A 19,162-nucleotide genomic window follows, 5' to 3' on the forward strand; every position below is an offset into this window, starting at 1 on the left:
TATCTGGCGAAACCATATCGAATAAAGTTTTATACATCAATATTATTTACGACGAAATGTTCTTACGCGTATTATTATATTCAATTTTTGCTTCCTATATTCTAAGTCCAAAACATTTTAATTAAAACACACCTTAAAAGCATTTTAAAAACATTTATCTTTATATAAAGCTTATCAAATATATATTTCTGGGCAACATAATCTTTATATTAAATGGATATCTTCAAAGGAATTAACCCATACGACCGATACGTCCACCACCTACTCTTCCACCTATGCGACCGCCACCGCCACGTCCACCGATACTGCCTCTGCCCATACCTCCACCCATGCCTCCTCTACGTTGAGCTTCACCGGCAACAACTAGACACACAAAAAGTAGCAGTAGATAGAGAAGCTTCATGATGACAAATCTGAAGTGTTGTAAAATCCGCTTCCTATACGCCCTTTTATACTTATTTAAAACTATGCTCCAACTTATTGGCAGTCGAAAATTGCCGAAGTCAACAAATAACAATTACATTTAATATGTTTATAAATATGCTCTTGTCGTGACAAATTACACGGGGTATGCTCTTATTTGAGCGATTCGTTTTGGTCTCTACACATAGTATGTAGATAAGTGGAGATAAGTAAATTATAAGTGATTATCTCCACATTTTATACAAATAGAGACTTTGTTGAGATTGGTAAGGAAGTCCAGGCATGGACTCGTCAGCACTGATATACTTGACTTAAGTAATACAAGCCTTCAACATTTCTTCACAATGATGATTTGGTATAAAGCATTCTCTTGTTGCACTCTTTGTTTAATCCAAGCCTTGAAGAGATTGGACCACAACTGCGCTTCTTTTCCACTTAAAAACTTTTTGACAGTTTATTTTTCCTATTGCATTAGGTAACTCAAGAATTCACAAAGCTATCGCGTAAAATACTTTGCACATATAGAAATCGTTGCAATCGTTCAATACTTTCCCTTATATACCATGTACAATGCACAATATACATATAAAGTTTCACTCGACTTTCACAGCGTATAATATGTATAATATAAATTATATATCAGTCAATAATTAAAATGTCTTCATAAAATGATATCAGAGTTTTTCCTATAGCACGGTGTGATTTAGTGTCAAAGCGTATTAAATATTATCAAACTGTACCCCCGACTATATCGAATCAATGAATTTTCAGCTGACTTTCATATTGTATTCTTTACAATATATGTGCATATGTCTGCTGTGAATTGCTACCAAACGTTTTTTTATATCTGAGCAAGGTCCCATAAAATGAAAGAGCCCATATTTTTGACGTTGTTGTAGCGGTTCCAGGCAGGACAGGGAAAGAGGTGTTAGATGAGAGCATTCAGTGAGCATGCTAAAAAGTAGTGGTCGATGTATTTGTTATGTCGGGGTCAATTTTGGATAAGAGGGACCTGATACAATATTTTATTATTCGAAGCATTCCTTCTGGTTGACTTTATACCGCATATCACGGTCGCTACTGGGAACAATTTTTTGTTTGTTGTAAAATGTCTCTCTTGTCGTAGAGGTCAGCACTGCCATAAATTTGCCCTATCGGTACTATTTGCCCTAGGCCACATATATATGGAATTGTTTTAGAATACTCCCTAAAAAAATTAATGCGACAATATTTCTTTATTAAAATATATGTAAACTACATATATCGCTCGGAAGCTGTGCCATGTTCATAATACCTTTGCACAATATGTTGCACGGTGTTAAATCATGACAATTAAAGATTAATTAAAGACATTGTGGCACAGGATGCATCAAAATTACCATTTAGACATCATTAACTAAATGAAATCAAAAATCAATTCCCCTAATGTTATTTATTCACCATACATATTGTACGTAAATAATACCACATATAATCTTATAAAATGAACTAGTTAGAGTATCGGAAAAGTATTGTTTTGGATTAACATTTATAACATATAAGATGTGACTGCTTAAACTTGACCGAGGCCCAATTCTGCTCCACCCGAATGTAAGCAACAGTGGAAGTTCCATTAAGAATATATATTAATGTTCAGCATATCCTGTGGAGAAATAACCCAATAAAATAAAATAACAAGTGTACCAATTCTGAGGAGACTTTATGAATACATATTTTGTAAAACCAATAATTATAATATAAATTTACAATAATTTAAATACATACTAATGGCGAGATTCTGTAACCAGTCTCTAGTCTCTATTTGAGACATTTTGAGGTAAAATCTCAATATGTGACTAGTAACTATTCACTAAACAGTCTCTAGCGTTCGTCTCAAATATTGCCTCAAATTTGAGACCTGGTCACAAAACCAAAAACAACTCTTGTCGGCCATTTTGAATATACTGAGATCATCATTGATATTAATCGATTGTTATTTTTTTATATTTTGTAAGCAACAAAAACACGAAAAGGTTAAAAATAATTAAATTTATTGATAATTATGTTTTTTGACTATGTTATAGAAAATTTAATATTTGTTATCGACATAGGTATTTATTTTCATTGAAGTTTAACAACATCTCTGAATTAAGAATTGTAATAGATTTTGCGACTGTCACTTACAGAATAGCAAAATCGTCTCAAGTCTCAAAAATTGTCTCTAACTCAAAATCTCAAATTTAGAGACTTGAGACTGTATCACAGTACAGAATCGCACGGTAAGTAGTATTATCAATTGGAATACCTATTGGTTACAGTCTGTTGGCGGCGTATGCCTGGAGAATAGGGCTGCGATCGAATAGACTGCAGCAGATGTCTACGCATTAAGCCGAAGTCTTTATTCCATTTTTAAAATAAAGCAAATTTATTTAAATAACACTAAATGTTCAGACAAAATACTTTACTTTGGGCAACTGTGTCTCCTTAACTAGAGCCTCAACTAGCCAATCAAAAGATTTATAATACAAAATCGCATTACTTTTATGTTTCAATCCGTTCAAATCCGACAAATGCTTCATATAGTTATTATTAAAAGCATTTAGGTATTTATGATTTTCCGTCAGTTTTTTGTAAACTTATAAGTTGGTGAGATTTCTGAATCCATTCAATACTGTTCTCTACCGATACACATATTTTATACAAAATTTCATGGTTGTATCCCTTTTCCTTCAAGTTTTAGTACTGATACCAAGCGGATATCAGATAAATCATTATAATAGTGTTTCTATTTCATGGAAGGTATAGAAACTACTATTATTACTAAGTAATATAACAAACACAAAATAATTATAAATAGAAAGAAATTAGTTAGATACGTAAATTTCCACTCGGAATATGCAATTATATAATGAAAAATATAATTACATACATACATATATCATTTTTCCCTTTACTTCAGGCAATGAAATGTGATGAGAAAATTTATTGTAAATTATTTTGTTTTCATTTGCATATTAGTATTATTTCTGCATATGTACATAAGTCGAGCTTGTAAAAACATTAGCACTTAAATACCTATATCGATATATTCCTTTTGTTAGACAGTTGTATATTTTGCTCGGAAATATGAAGAGTGGACCGCAGAAATAATAGTGTTTTCAACAAAATTGAAATACTTAGGCATAAAAATACAAATTTGTTAACATAAATATTTCCCATTGGATAAATTTGGCAACGATTTCGCTTAAAATTTTGTATTTCCAACGGAATCACGTAATTATTAAAAATGTTGCAGACTTGTTTTGGGGTCTACTTCATCAGTTCAGTAAAAGTCCTGTAGTCATCGAAAACTTGTCTCGTGTGAGTCGTCCATCCACCTCCGTTAATGACGTAACAAAAAAAAGTTAAAGGAATAGTGCCTGAAAATCATCGTGTTGGTATCAGAGAGTTAGCATAAGAGAGTTATAGCTCAGCCACCCTATTCGCGAATTTGGCTACCTGGACTTTTTCTGTGTTTGAAACTGAAAAATCCGTTAATCCGTCATGAGTCTTCTAAAACACATACATACATATATTGAGGAGATTAATCTTCAATAGAACATAAAAGTGTTTAACTAAGCAAAAAAAAAAAATTAAATTTCATTTTTAAATACACCAGTCCAGTGTATACATGTATAGTATTTTTAATAATAAAGAACGGTAAACCATTTTTTCTTTGCTTAACCTTTAATTTTGCTCTCTAGGACTATCCCAAAGTTTCTATATAATTTAGATACAAAATATTGAGCCGTTCACACTTTGGCCTTAATTATTTACATAGATTTCTTAGAGACTAATATTCATCGTATATTATTATATTATAAAGAATTATTTTGTTCATCCAAAAATATAAAAATAAATCTTAAAAATTTCATTTTATAAGCGCAATAATGACATAACACTTAATTTAATGGATTTCGAGGTAATAGAAGTTGTATATTACCCCTCAGTTATAGGAATCTAGTAACACCGTTGAATATTCTTTGAAGACTTTAAGGGGTCAGTAGGTTAATCTGGCCTGTTTTTTGACATTTTTTTCATATAAATTTTTTTTCTACAATAAAATTATTTTCACATATCATGAGGTATATCGTGGAGTGTACAAACAATTTTTTTCGGAATTTTTTGATGACATCTGTCGGAGAAATGGCTGGGTGAATGAGATGCGTTTTTTCACTGGCGGACACGATTTCTCATGTTTGGATCATCTGAAACACAAAACCCCAATATATTCTTAAAAAGTACGTGAATGGTTATCGTCCCAATTAGAAACATGAAAAAATGTTGATAAATAAAAAAAGTAATTAACTTTTTTTTTTTAATTTTTCCATGTTTTTTTATTTATATTTTAGTACTGCCAATAAAGCTCTAATTAATATTTAATTCGAATATGTTGGCAATGTTTAAAGAAAATATAATTTTGACACATGAGAACGGACCTATGTATAGTGGGTTAGAGAATAAAGGGAATTTCAGAATTTCAACTTAAAATTTTGCGAATTTGGAATGTTCTTGTAAATTTTTTATTATGTTAGTATACATGCCCCTGAATTCCGATATAATTTCCAGCTGTCTTCATTGCTTACTTTGGACTGACAAAGTTTTTATGAGCTTGATGATTGTCGTTAATTCTTGGCCGAAAACAAGACTGTAACGATATCCCAACATCGATATTCCTCAGACATAGCCATGACTTTTTCTATTCACAACCTTAAAGGATCATCGTTTTACAAAATATATGATAATCGCTGAAAGACTTCAGCTCTTTAGCTATCCCTAAAATCTAGTTTCAGAAGATAGATAAGTACATAATAACGAATGGGCATTATTTTCAAGATGTCATTATTATATATGTACATATACATATATCATACATGCAGTCAGTTCTATTTTCTTCTGTCCACTTTGATTTTTCTACTCCAGAGGAGAGCCCTTTCCTCTCTGCTGCCATCACCACATACCGCAAAGAAATATTTCGTATACATACTTACAGTGGCAAGCAAAAGTGAGTGCATGTTTGAAAATTCTATGTTTCAATATCTGTAACTTCCTCAATATTAAATCAAATTCAACGAAATTTTCAGCATTAATTATTTATTATGTACTTAAAAAAATGTCATTTGTAAAAAGGTTAAACTAAAACAAAAAAATTGACTTACAGTCAAAAACTAAATATGAGCAATGCACTCAGTTTTCCACATTATGAAATCTTCGAATAAATTGAGCATATACTCAATAATTCTCCATAAGTAGTCTAATTAGACAGCAAACAATGTTATTGGCACAGACCACATGAACGCATTTAAAAACACCACGTCAAGCAAACCGTGAAACATGGTGGTGGAAGCTTAATGATATGGGATTATTTCACGTGGTGGCATATGGGACCACTCGTAAAAATTAAAGGAGTGACTATCTTCAAATAATACAAACAAATTTGCCGGATTTTTTGGACGAGTGCACATATCCAGAGGAAGAAATGGTTTTTCAGCAGGATGGGGACCCGAAACACACGGCCAAGATAGTGGACGAACAGAAATTCCAGAAGCTAATTTGACCTGCGCAAAGCCCAGATTTAAACCCAATCGAAAATTTGTGGTGCTTGGTAAAATGACGATTTGGTTTACACGAAAGGGCCACAAAAAATATGGCAGAACTTATGGAAGGCGTTCGGGACGAATGGACAAACATTCCTCGGGAAACCATACAACATCTGGTATGGTAAATGTATGCTATATGAGTATGTACACTCGAAAAAAGAGTTGTATTGGCGCTACAACCAGACTGATAGATCCTGACTATTGATCGAATTGATCCAGTGAGTAAAGCAGCAGATTGCCTTACCTTGCAAGGTAGATTCAGATAGACGATTCGACGAATCAATATACTATACTACATATATAACATACATATATATTTGCACATTTATGTTTGCCACGAAGTTTGTAACACCCAGAAGGAAGGGTCGGAGACCCTACAAAGTATATATATAAATGTTCTGTATGTCGAGCTGAGTCGACTTAGCCATGTCCGTCGGTCCGTCTGAATGTCTCTCGGTATATACTTATATATGAACTAGTTCCTCAGTTTTTAAGATATCGTTTTTATATTTTTCATTTTCTCTACAAGAAACTGCTCATTTGTCGAATCTGCCGATATCGGACCTCTATAACATATAGTTGCTATACAAACTAAACGATCGGAATTTATTACTGGCATGGAAAACTTTTGCATTTGACAAGATATATTCACGATATTTGGTATAGATTATTTTTTAAGGCAACAATGTAATCTCCGAAGAAATTGTACATATCGGCTCACTATATCATATAGCTGTCATACAAACTGAATGATCGATATCAAATGCTTGCATGGGAAACTTCCTCATTTGCCGATTTATCTTCACGAAATTTGGTATGAGTTATTTTTTATAGAAATAATGTAATATCGGAAGAAATTGTTCAGATCGGCTCACTATAACATATAGCTTTCATACAAACTGAACACATATTTACCAAAAGAAATGCACCTGTGAAAGGTATATTAGCTTCGGTACAGCCGAAGTTAACGTTATTTCTTCTTTTTAATACAAAAACACTAAAATACACTAATATAGAACTTTTAGTACGTAATACGTCATTAACTTGAAACTAGACTTTGAGTAATATTGCGAGATTGACGCACTCAAAATAGTTTGCAATTTTTTCATGATTTTCTGATTTTTATATTTCTTAAGCCAAAAATATAATTATTTTCGAATTCGAAGAGTAGGTTTATTTAACGCCCACCGCCGCCACCTCCACCATAACGTCCACCACCGCCGCCGCCAAAACGACCACCACCGCCACCGCCAAGGCGTCCGCCACCTCCTCCATAGGGCCCACCGCTACCTCCGCCATAGGGACCACCACCGCCTCCGTATGGTCCACCACCACCTCCACCGTATCGACCACCGCCACCGCCACCTCCTTGCGCTTGACACGCAACAATCAAACACACCAAGAGCAACAGTGCAGCGAAGAACTTCATTCTGATCGATGTGAAGTAAAATAAGGCGGAAACACCGGCTTTTTATACTCACGTTGGTGCTATTCTATGAATTCTCTGCTCAAAAACAATAACAACAAAAGCTATTGTAGTACTACATGTAGTCTGCTTATATGTACCTACTTCTGTGCATATGCATATATGTATGTAGATATATATGACTGAAATTCGTGACAAAGAGAAGTGCAAGTAAAGCGTAAATAACAACAATAACAGTCACCTTTACCCATTATAAATTGTGATGTCGTATAGGTTAGGTCAGTTTGAAACGTATTTACTATTCAATACTATTTCTTACCTATTAGAAGGCGAAACATCATTTGCATAGCCATTTTAGCTAATTACGCTTATTCAAATTCACATCCATACAGGTAGAAGTAAGAAATATTTATATTTGTTTAGATATGTGGCGAGTCTCCTCCGTAAATGAACTCAATTAGTCTACACCTTTCCCTAAACCTTATATAATATATTAAATATAAAAATTTCCAACCGTCAACATTCCTCGATTTCTTTAACTTGTCGGACTATACCTTACCTAGACCCAGCATTCATTATTGCATAATATTCAACCGAATATACCACGTCCAGCAGGCAGTAAAGAAAATGTAGCAACCGTAGCTGAAAGTGTACACGAAGATATGTAGTGGAGAGTCGATTCGGCGCCGCGCGTAGTAACTCGAACCACAGTTGTCTACGAGAACGTAGAGAGCAGAGATAATGAGATCCCCAACTCCTTTCTCACTGGAAGTGAGAGAACAATTGCAAAACGTCAAAACCTACCGAACTTTGACAGTTGACTGGATCGAGTAGGTTTTGACGTTTTGCAATTGGAATGACTGGAACGGCTAGATTGAAATTATACCAAATATATATGTGAAGGAGGAATTTATTGCCGCCGTTCAAGATCGCTAATAAAAATTTAAAATAATGAAAATCAAAGAAAATGCGAAATTTAAATGTATATTATGAAACGTTTTGTAATTTGATGCATAATAGAATTAATTTTCTATTACAAATGATTAAAAACATTTATTAATTTAGAACTAACAGGCTTAATTCACCTTATTAAGTATTGAAATATCGAAAGTCAGTTGTTTTAATATACCATAAAATCATAAAAACGGATTTAAAGGATTTTCGCCATATATTAAAAGTCCAATATATAATAATTTGCAATCGGAATAAATGTTAGATTTGTTAATTTAAAATGTCCAAAAATTCTTATTTCGTGCGATCTGGACATAATGGAAAATATTATAAAAAGCGCTTATTTTGAGGCGCTCTCACACTGGAATAAGTTGAGCATCTCATTATCCTTGGTAGAGAGTCTGGACACACATTTTCGCGCGACGTGTTTCTGTGAGTGGTCCAAACCGCAAATCCTAACGCTTCCGTAGCCGTCCCACAGCCCAGAGGTGAAACCACTTTTTTTCAACATGACGACGCCACTTCCCACCCATCGCATCAATCATAATAATGATCATTTCACGTTTTGGGTAGGTCCATTGGCCATCAAGATCGTGTGATATCACACCGTTAGACTTTTCCCGGTGAAAATCGAACTCAACGGATGGACCACCTGAGACGTAGTCTCGGCCAACATTTGAAAGAGATGATCTTCAAAAAATAAATGCAAAGGAATATGCTTTCGAATGATAATAACCAATTTTTAATTTTAGGCTTCTGTGTTTTTTCTTTAAAAGAGTAGAGAACATCGAAATGGATTACGATACCTTTATTACGATATTTATTGTAATTAAATCAAATGGATATATTTTATGGAATAACCATTTACTTTTTCTAATGCATTTAAAGGACAGAGCTTTGCGAGATTAACAAACCAGTTCATATCCACAAACTCAGAGAGACAGATATAATATTATGTTGTCAAAAAAGTCTTGCTGTATTTTCGCTAGTTGGCGCTGAGAGCGTATAGTTCTAGTTTTATTTGTCGCATCGGGTCATGCTATACCTTTTTAGGAAAGCTCTTTTCACGCGATAAGACGTGTTTGATTGATTGTCGTTTCTTTTAAGTCGTTCGCGAGTTATAGCGTCGCAAACATGGAGCAAAATAAAGGGAAAATACGGCATATTTTACAGTACCACTACGAAAAAGGCAAAAATGCACCTCAAGCCGCCAATAAAATTTGTGCAATTTATGGACCCGATACAGTTTCCATTTCCACCGCACAACGATGGTTACAACGTTTTCGTTCTGGTGTAGATGCGCCACGCTCCGGCAGGCATGTCGTCGAAAATTGCGGTAAAATCGCTGAATTGGTCAAAGGAGACCAGCATAGTAGCAGCCGTAGCATCGGTCAAGAGCTGGGAATGAGTCATCAAAAAAAAAACTTTATGAACAATTGAAAATTCAATAAAAATACCGTAAGAAATACCGCAAGACTTTTTTGACAACCTAATATTACATATGGCATAAATATGAAATAAATCGTTCCAAATTAGAATACCGTTTCTGTCTCAGGGAAGTTATAAAAACTAGTATTATTGTTAAGTAATTTAATAAGTACAAAGTAGTTATAAAAGATAACAAATTAGTTAGGAATGCGAATCTAAACACGATTGTTCCATAATAATTATAAATAATATATATAATTAAAATAAATTTTCGTTCGTAGTTTCTAGCAATGAAATGTGAACGGAAAAGTAATTTTAAATCAATCTGATTTGGTTTGCACATGCACTATTCATATATGCTAAATGCAAATGTAAGACAATCCTTAAAAATGATGTCTAAATATTCGTTTTATAAGATTCATATATTATATAACAAAAATTGAGATTATTATTATTTGCATGATTGCCGACACTGTTTTCTTTAAACCTCGCCTTGAGTTTTCCATAAGACGTAGATCGGAAGATTAATCTGGTCACATAATTATTTCTCCATTATATCCATTCAAAGGCAGTTTTTATTTAATATATTGGCTCCACACCGTTATAAGCAAAATAGTCGAATCTTTATACTGGATCTCAATAAAGTTTTTCTGATATACCGTGGATTGCATTCTGAATTCGAAGAACGGTTTACGGTGTTATCATATTTCTGATATTTTCAAATGCCCAGATTACCAATTTATTCATGAATGTTTTAAAAGTGTTCTTCTTTTTATGATTATTGTCTATATTATATTTTGACCAGTTATCGGCTTATTCGCAATGAACTATACTATTTCAGTCAAGATTAGGATTCTGCGCACTTCTTTCGCGTATACAAGCTTAGCATGATCCCCACCGAAAATATGGGAAAAATTATGTGGAAGGTTTTAACAGAAGCAAAACGTGAATTTATACATATATAAATGTTCTGTTTCGAAATGAAAATCTGAGTTCCGTTTCAAAAGTAATTCGTATGCTCTAAGAAAAAAATGATGGCGCCAAATTCTCAGAAATCGGTGCACGCTACTATTGCTAATGGAAGGGAGGGTTAAACGTCATTGTCCAAGTTATTTGCTCAAAATTAGCTCAGTGATTAATACGTAAATTTAGGAATGATAAAGGAATTTGTCAAAGCGTTGGACATGGAAGGATATTGTTTTTTGAATTTGCTGACAAATTTTCCGTTTCTATGCGCAAATATAAGTTTCCAGTAAGAGTATCTCTTATGGTAATAAACAGCCAAGGCGATTCCACCAAGTATAAAAGAAATTAATAAAGCTCGTGAGATCGTCACATGATAGCAGATTGCTATTGAACCTTAGAAAAAGATTGTCAATTTTTTGAAGATTATATAAGAAAAGCTCGCAAAAGATTTTTGACATTTGTTTCTAAGTTTAATACAATGAATTTAGACGAAATTGATATTAAGATTGTTTCTTAACTGCTTACCATCACTAGCTAGCAAAGCTTTTGCCAAAAAGACTTTTCATAACCCAAAAATTAGCAGAAGTGATAAGAAGTTGACAGCGTTAAAAGCTGAGAGAGCTGCTAGTTTCTGATATTGAAATATCTGCTAGCAAAAAATAGTTACTGCCATATGAAGAAACAGCTGTTAAAACACATGTGTAAACAAGCGATATTTGATGCATTGTGTTAATTGTTATTTTGTCTTTTGAATTGTAAATATTTAAACTCGGTTGATTAATTTTCAAGTGCACCATTGAGTGCATTTATTCTTCGATTTGTCGTAGCATTGAAAATGTTTACATTAAAAGTATTGCCTCATTTGATTTTTGTTTTTGCCGGAGGGGGAATCTTCGAAAGATACCGTCATGTTTTAAATGGCATGCACGACGCGCATGTGCCGCCAGTGTTACCATGTGCAGAACTAGCGAAGTAGGACGCCTACGTACCAAACCCTAACTCCGTCTCCTACAGCACTTTGTTTTCCTTGCGGGCCACCAGGCATTTTTCCACAAGGAGATGTTTCAGCCGGTTGACTTTCGATCTAAAAATTTATCAACTCCACGTTAATCATCCGTCTCTTGCTCTTTTTCTGCCATTCGTTGCTTCTAAGCTCTATTAGGGCGGTCGCGCTATTTTCTTTAACAAAGTTCTGCACCTGGTGGGAGCGTAGCATTTGCGGAACAGTATTTTCAGGGATTAGGCGATATCCACGAATTTTCTCTAGTTCCTCTGTTTCATCTTTATAAAAGGGGCACAGAAAGAAATTAATGAGTATTATATTCAATATGGCATGAACCTTTGAATGTAAAAAGAAATGTTGACTGTTTTTGGTGAAAAAACAAGACAGGTCGCAATCATACCACTGGAACTACGCCGAGTGTGGTATACAACCATTTGTTGCTGTTGCTCTCACACACCAAATGAAACAACTGCATTTTTCAGCACTCAAAACATTGATTTGATGAGTCATTCCCCGAATAGTTCTGAAGTGGCACCGAATGCCTGCCTTTATTCTCATTCCCAAAAAATTAACGAACAGCTCAACGTTTTTCGAAACCTGAAGAGGCGGCTGATCAATTCAAAAGACAGATACCTCAATCATAGTTGCAAAGGTGCTTCGACAATTAATGAAGAATATTTTGAAAAACAATAAAGCGATTTTCGATTTTTAAAAGTAGTTTGTTTTTCCTATCCCGAATGATAAAAGGAAACCTAAGTAGCGAGCAGGAATTTTGTTGTCATTATGGAATTTCAAGAAGTTTAAACAGAAAGCTCTGCATAGAATTTGAAGGTTTTCTTTTTTATGCAACTTTATATACAGATGCATATGATAGTCGTTTTGTGGTTTGCTGGTCATTAGAGGCGTAGTTTCAGAGATACTGGAGATCGGTTCGATATAGCCATTGCAACAGTAAACCGAATTATTACACGAGTGGTGTATACTCGTATAAGCTCTTTAGGTCCTCAAGACCTCAAGATATAAAAATGCGGTCCCTTAAAAAAAAATATGTTTTTACTAAAGCTGCAAGTACGTTAGATAACAAATATTATATAATTTTATAGTGATGGAACTCACACTATAATTAACCCTCCCGAATCTAAGAAAGACTACTACAGTGACAGAAATGAAAATATTAGCTTAAGCTGCAAGGTGCCAATGACAAGCGAAAACAATTTATAAAATTTTTGTAGGATACCCAGGATAATAATAGATGAGTATTTCAAAACTCTAGCAAGAGCAACAACGTTTATAATGTTAATAATATATGTAGTTATTATTTTTAACTCTTTATTAGGATATTCTGCTTATGCGTGTACTATACATCGAATTTTCTAACACCAAATACCTAATGGAAAAATCTTCCGGCTGACTTAATGTCATAAATATCGATCAATATGTCAGTTATTTTAATGAAATAGAAAGAACATATTTTTCTAATAACAATGTATCCTTGTGCATAAATGGATAAAATAGGGTGAAAACTTGTCCTAGCAGCCATATAACTAATATGAGGGTTTTAACGCATAAGGTTGACTTGATACCTGCAAATATTTGTATAAGTGAGATATATGATATATGAGAGCATATATTTAAGCTAGCATGTATGTATGTGGTATTACCGAAAAATAGATAAAATCCGATCAATACTACCCCTTTAAATGTTGAATTCTTTGGCAACAATTTTGAATTAAAGTCTTGCCCACACCTGAAGATATTTCTCCGGCTTTAATGTGTAGAAGTTGCAAGAGTATTAAATGTTCATTTACACCTGAAGTTAGCTTTTTCCTACTTCTTAACTATACATTTTTCCAGTTTTTGAAGGAATGTCGCTAGCTTTGATTCCTGCATGTTGCAAGAGTTTAAAATGTTCGGTTACACCCGAACATAGCCCTTCCCGACTTGTTATGTCTTAATTTACTGCTTAATTCTTGCATTCTCTCTTTTTTGCCACGGAACGATTGCACGCAGTTTTATAACGATATTTTATTTTTTACTCAAATTCTCGCTTCCACGGACAGACGGGCCGTCACACAGTCACTCGGATTGCAACTCCTCATCCTGATCATTATGTATCTATAAATCTATATTTATCTCCATCTAGTGTCTTCAATTCCAAGAGTATAAAATTTAAGATTCGCTATTTGACGAAACCGTGATATTTGGTATCTTATAAACTTACTTTATTATAAATACATATGTACAAACGCATACAAATATTTTAGAATTGAACTTTAACATCGATGGATTGCCAATTTCGAAAAGTTCGCTGAAGAGCGTGTGACCTATTTTAGTGAATGTAAATGGGACGGATTCAGTTTTCGTGGTAGCTATTTTTTGTGATGTGAATAAGTTTCATCCCAATGATGTGAATAAGTTTCTGGCACAATTTGTCGCTGAGTTAAACGATCTTCTCCAAAATGGATTCTCATACGAAAACAAAACTTTTGTAATAAAATGTCTAACATTTATTCTGGATGCACCAGTTAAGGCACTTATGCTTGGAGTCAAAGAAAGAGAATCGTATGATATTCCATTATCAAAATCATCCTTTGCGCACAAATATAAATTTTCGGCAAAGCACTGATGTCAGCCATCACAACCAGCAAAGTTCTTTGGAGATTGAAAAACTTCCAATCGACGTGATCCAAGTATTCGCTCTAGATTACATGCACGTGGTATGTTTGGGTGTAATGAAGGCTTTGCTTGGATGCTGGATAAAAGTTAAAAATTGCAATTATTCTTTGCAACAAAATGATATACGAAAACTAAACACAGAATTTCAATCCATTGCGCGTTACATACCAAGAGACTTTTGTAGGAAACCACGRGATTTAAAAGAGATAGACCGCTTCAAAGCAACGGAATTCCGTCAGTTCCTTTGTATACAGGCCAGGTTGTACTAAAGGACATATTGAACGAAGAGAGGTACATTCATTTTTTGCAACTTAGTCTTGCAATGCGAATTCTCCTCAATGCTGAAGATTGTGTACAAAATAATAAATGCGCAGAGGAGCTGATAAAGGATTTCTTACTCAGAGTCCCTTTTTTATATGATGATTTAATGTTAACATATAATTGCCACTGTTTGAGTCCTTTGGCCAGTGATTCCATGCACTTTGGATCACTAGAGAGTATCAATGCTTTCAAGTTTGAAAATAAGTTAATAAATATTAAGAAACTAGTTAAGAAAAAAAATWATGTTCCGTCCCAAATTTACAACAGACTAGTTGAGCAGAGTGTACATGGAAATCATCATACAAATATTGTTTCTAAAAAATCTACRGTACAAAGTGATGGCACTTACAAATTTGTTAAAACTAAAAACTTTTATTTATCACCTATTGCACCTGAGAACTTTTATTTAGTACAAAAATTAATATTCAAACTTATTTCCATATCAAGATCTGCTGATAACTTTGTACTTCACGGGCTAAGGGTACAAGACTTACATAACTTATATGATAAGCCGCTTCAATCATCGCTTTTTAATATTCACCGTGCCGAAAATCTCAGTTTTAACAAAACACCGAATCACCATACGCTTGACGAAGTAACATCAAAAGTTMTATGCTTCTACACCAGATCGTCTTATATATTTGTGCGACTCATAGCAGATCATGTCGCAGAACAATCTCAATTACATTGTCGACCCCATTATCGATGACATCGCATCCTCACAAATTATTTATGTGATGCAACCAAGTCCAAACACAACAACAACTTCCTTGGATAGTGCAACGTTATTTTTAAAGGATACTTTTAACATAACACTGCAACACTTTTCTCATATTTGTTTTATATTTTTTTCGGCAGCAATTCAATCAGTAATCATCGACGCATGTCAAAAGGCTGTTGAAARGGTGGAGGAAAAAAATAAGCTAATATTGTTGCGCCTAACAGAAAACGTTGAGGGGATGCGCAAAGAAATTATTGATCTTAAAAAAGCGGTATCACATAATAACGCTACTATTATACCCAGTAAGTCGTATGCCAATATTGAAGACTTCCTCAATTTTGAGAAAACTATTCTGGAAGATGCAGATAAATTTTCCTTGCTGGTAAGAATTTAAATGTGAAATATCTGGTGACCGTATACTGATGTCGATTTTATTTATATTTTTAGAAGGCAGATCTAAAAAGATGGTCAACATCCAATTCAAGAAAATTTTGTTACGAAGCGTAGCAGAAGATTATGACTGACAACGTTGCTGAGAGCTTTTCCTGGCGAAGAACTGCAGATAAGAAGTGCATCAGGGCCTTCACTGTCGCCACTGCTATTCATCGTAAGTGAAATATGTTTAAAAGGTTTCTAGTTACATTTCTATATTCATATTTAAATTCTATTGCAGAAACTTTCGCTGAAAATGGAGGCAAGGAAGAGGACTTTGTGTTTGCCTCTAAGTCATATTTTCAGTACGCAAAAAATCCTATTAAAATTAAAACAACAAAAAAAGTAAACTAAAATACTAAGTAGTAATGATTTTTTAAATGATAAAACAATGAAGTTAATATTATTATATTTTAATGTAATATTATTCTATGAAGAAACAAAATTTAATATTAAAACAGATTTTTTAAATGTATCAATAAAAAAACATATCCAAAACAAAGTAAATGTTTAAAACGCTCACTTATTTCATTAAAAATACGTGTTTTTTAAGTATTTTCAAAACGTGTTTTATAAGCATTTAGAAAACCTTTATAAGCTTAAAAAACATGTTTTGCAATTGTCTTTTAAACGCTTATAAAGTTGGGTCCTTTCCGATTATAAACCCCTTGCTTTGATGTCTTTTGTAAAGGTCACAGCAGCGTTTTATAAGTGTTTCGCTCACATTTGAACGCTTACCAAACGCTTATTTTTATATGTAAATGCTGGCTGGGAGGGGATCCAGTGGTATACATTTTACACCATTATTCATATAATAAACTATTCAATACAGTGAAAAACAGGTATAAGAATCCAAGGGATTGTACTTGAGGTTTAATTTCGAATATGTTCACACAAAAAAATTTCATCGGAAAAATAACGAATTTAAGGCTGCTTTCTCAATGTTTGGTTACCGGCCTTTCTACTCAGTTAATARAGTTGACCGCTTAATAGAGCTGTATTTTTTATTTATGAATTGCTTTTAATATCCTATCTTCTAAGTTGGTTTGAACTGCACACAGGGTGCTAAATTTTACTGAAATCGGTTCAAGAGTTTAGGAGTCCATCGCGGACAAACAACGTGACACGTACTTTTTAAATGTTATATAAATATTAGTAAAATATATTAAAACAAAAATGATTAACTAAATGTGATAGAAATGCAATCTATGAGGCTAAATTAAACGTAGTAACCAAAAGTATATTTGAAATAAAGTTTGTAGGAATAGCGAAATTCTTTATATGTATAATATTTAGAAAATGGGAGCTGAACAAATCGTGTATTTCACCCATTTTTGGATTAAATAACACCCCATATTATATATTTATTTAATTTCATTAGGAGCTTACACATTAACTAATATATACGTTATAGTGAAGCCACACGGAAAATGGAAATTCTTATGTTATGCTGGAGTTAGGTGTAGAATTGATCCGTTTTTATCTACGACATACTCAACAGTAGAAGTTGTGCTAAGAGTTCAATAAGATACCTCAGAAATTGGCTAATAAAGCCAACGGGAAGTTTGAAATTCTTACCATTTTTAACACAATGATCCACATATTGTACAAAAACATTTTTATACTCTTGCAACATGTTGCTCCATAGTATATGGTTTTGTTCACCTAACGGTTACGTATCACCTAAAACAAAACGAGATAGATATAGGTTTACATATATATAAATGATTAAGATGATGATGTCCGTCCGTCCGTTTGTGCAAGCTCTAACTTTAGTAAAAATTAAGATGTCTTGCCGAAACTTGATATACACATTCCTTAGTAAAATCAAATTTCGAATTCGTAGATGGGTGTAATCGGACTACTGCCACGCCCACAAATCGTCAATGACCGAAAACTTATAAAGTGCTATAACTAAACACCAATTAAAATATAAACCTGTAATTTAGCAAAAAGGATCGCAGTAGCAAGGAGTACCTGTTAGCAAAAAAGTTTCAAAAAGTGGGCGTGGCCTTCTCTAATAACTTTAATCTAAATATCTCCTAAACCCATAAAGCTACAACAAGCAAAATTTATTTAACGCATACTCCGCGTACGCCGATGACATCGATATCATTGGCCTCAACAACCGCGCCGTTAGTTCTGCTTTCTCCAGAAAGGAATAAGGTAAGATAAGCAAGACGAAATATCTCCTGTGATCAAACAAACAGTAATTTCATCTGGTTCCAAGTATCAACACCAACAATAATGTCTTCATCGAAATTCAACGCAGAATAACTTTTGCCAGCAGGTGCTACTTCGGACTGAATAGACAGTAGGAAAATGGGCGAAATCATATTACAACTACCCCTACTTATCACCTAATTTTAAATTCCATTTGATTCTTTCATTTTCTAGTAAACAAATCAAGAATTAATTAATAGAATAGCTTAAAAATTGTGAATAGTAATTCCTTTAAAGTGTGCTATCTTTTGACCGAAAATTGCGGAAATCAAAACTGCTCAAACCCCTTTATTCCGAATATGTGGGCTCCAGTATCTACAGTTGACTTTTGACCGAATATATCGGTCAATGTGTTAGATATACAATTGCAGTTCAGACAGAACCCTTTCCTGACAATAGTAATTCTATCTATCAACGGGTAAGGAAGGGCTAAGTTCGGGTGTCACCGAACATTTTATACTCTCGCATCAAATACCRAATTTGTGTAAAGTTTTATTCCGCTATCATCATTGGTTCCTAATGGATATATTATACAGAGAAGGCATCAGATGGAATTCAAAATAGCGTTATATTGGAAGATGGCGTGGTTGTGAACCGATTTCACCCATATTTGGTACATGTCATCAGGGTGTAAAGCAAATATTATATACCGAATTTCATTGATATCGGTTGAGTACTTCCTGAGATATGGTTTTTGGTCCATAAGTGAGCGACGCCACGTCCATTTTCAATTTAAAAAAAAAAAACCTGGATGCAGCTTCCTTCTGACATTTCTTCCGTAAAATTTAGTGTTTCTGACGTTTTTTGTTAGTCGGTTAACGCACGTTTAGTAATTTTCAACATAACCTTTGTATGGGAAGTGGGCGTGGTTATTATCCGATTTCTTCCGTTTTTGAACTGTATATGGAAATGCCTGAAAGAAACGACTCTATACAGTTTGGTTGACATAGCTATAGTAGTTTTCGAGATATGTA

At 33.8% G+C, this 19,162-nt stretch overlaps 1 protein-coding gene and 1 long non-coding RNA gene across 2 annotated transcripts; one reads left to right on the top strand and one right to left on the bottom strand.

Moving 5' to 3' along the window:
• Positions 1-232: 232 nt before the first annotated feature.
• LOC108967948 (glycine-rich protein 2-like) lies at positions 233-7,470 on the bottom strand. Its single transcript, XM_018931648.1, has 2 exons — positions 7,230-7,470; positions 233-363 (listed from the first exon to the last, which is right to left on the bottom strand). Exons 1-2 carry the CDS (start codon positions 7,468-7,470, stop codon positions 233-235), a joined length of 372 nt encoding a protein of 123 aa, XP_018787193.1.
• Positions 7,471-15,847: 8,377 nt separating this feature from the next.
• On the top strand, positions 15,848-16,295 carry LOC108968023. The gene is made up of 3 exons (XR_001993299.1): positions 15,848-15,915; positions 15,981-16,140; positions 16,207-16,295. It is a non-coding gene; the product is annotated as an uncharacterized LOC108968023 (long non-coding RNA).
• The last annotated feature ends 2,867 nt before the right edge of the window (positions 16,296-19,162 follow it).

Source organism: Bactrocera latifrons, unplaced genomic scaffold (assembly GCF_001853355.1).
Source record: "Bactrocera latifrons isolate USDA-ARS-PBARC rearing strain unplaced genomic scaffold, ASM185335v1 scaffold_20, whole genome shotgun sequence".
NCBI classification, from domain to species: Eukaryota; Metazoa; Arthropoda; class Insecta; order Diptera; family Tephritidae; genus Bactrocera; species Bactrocera latifrons.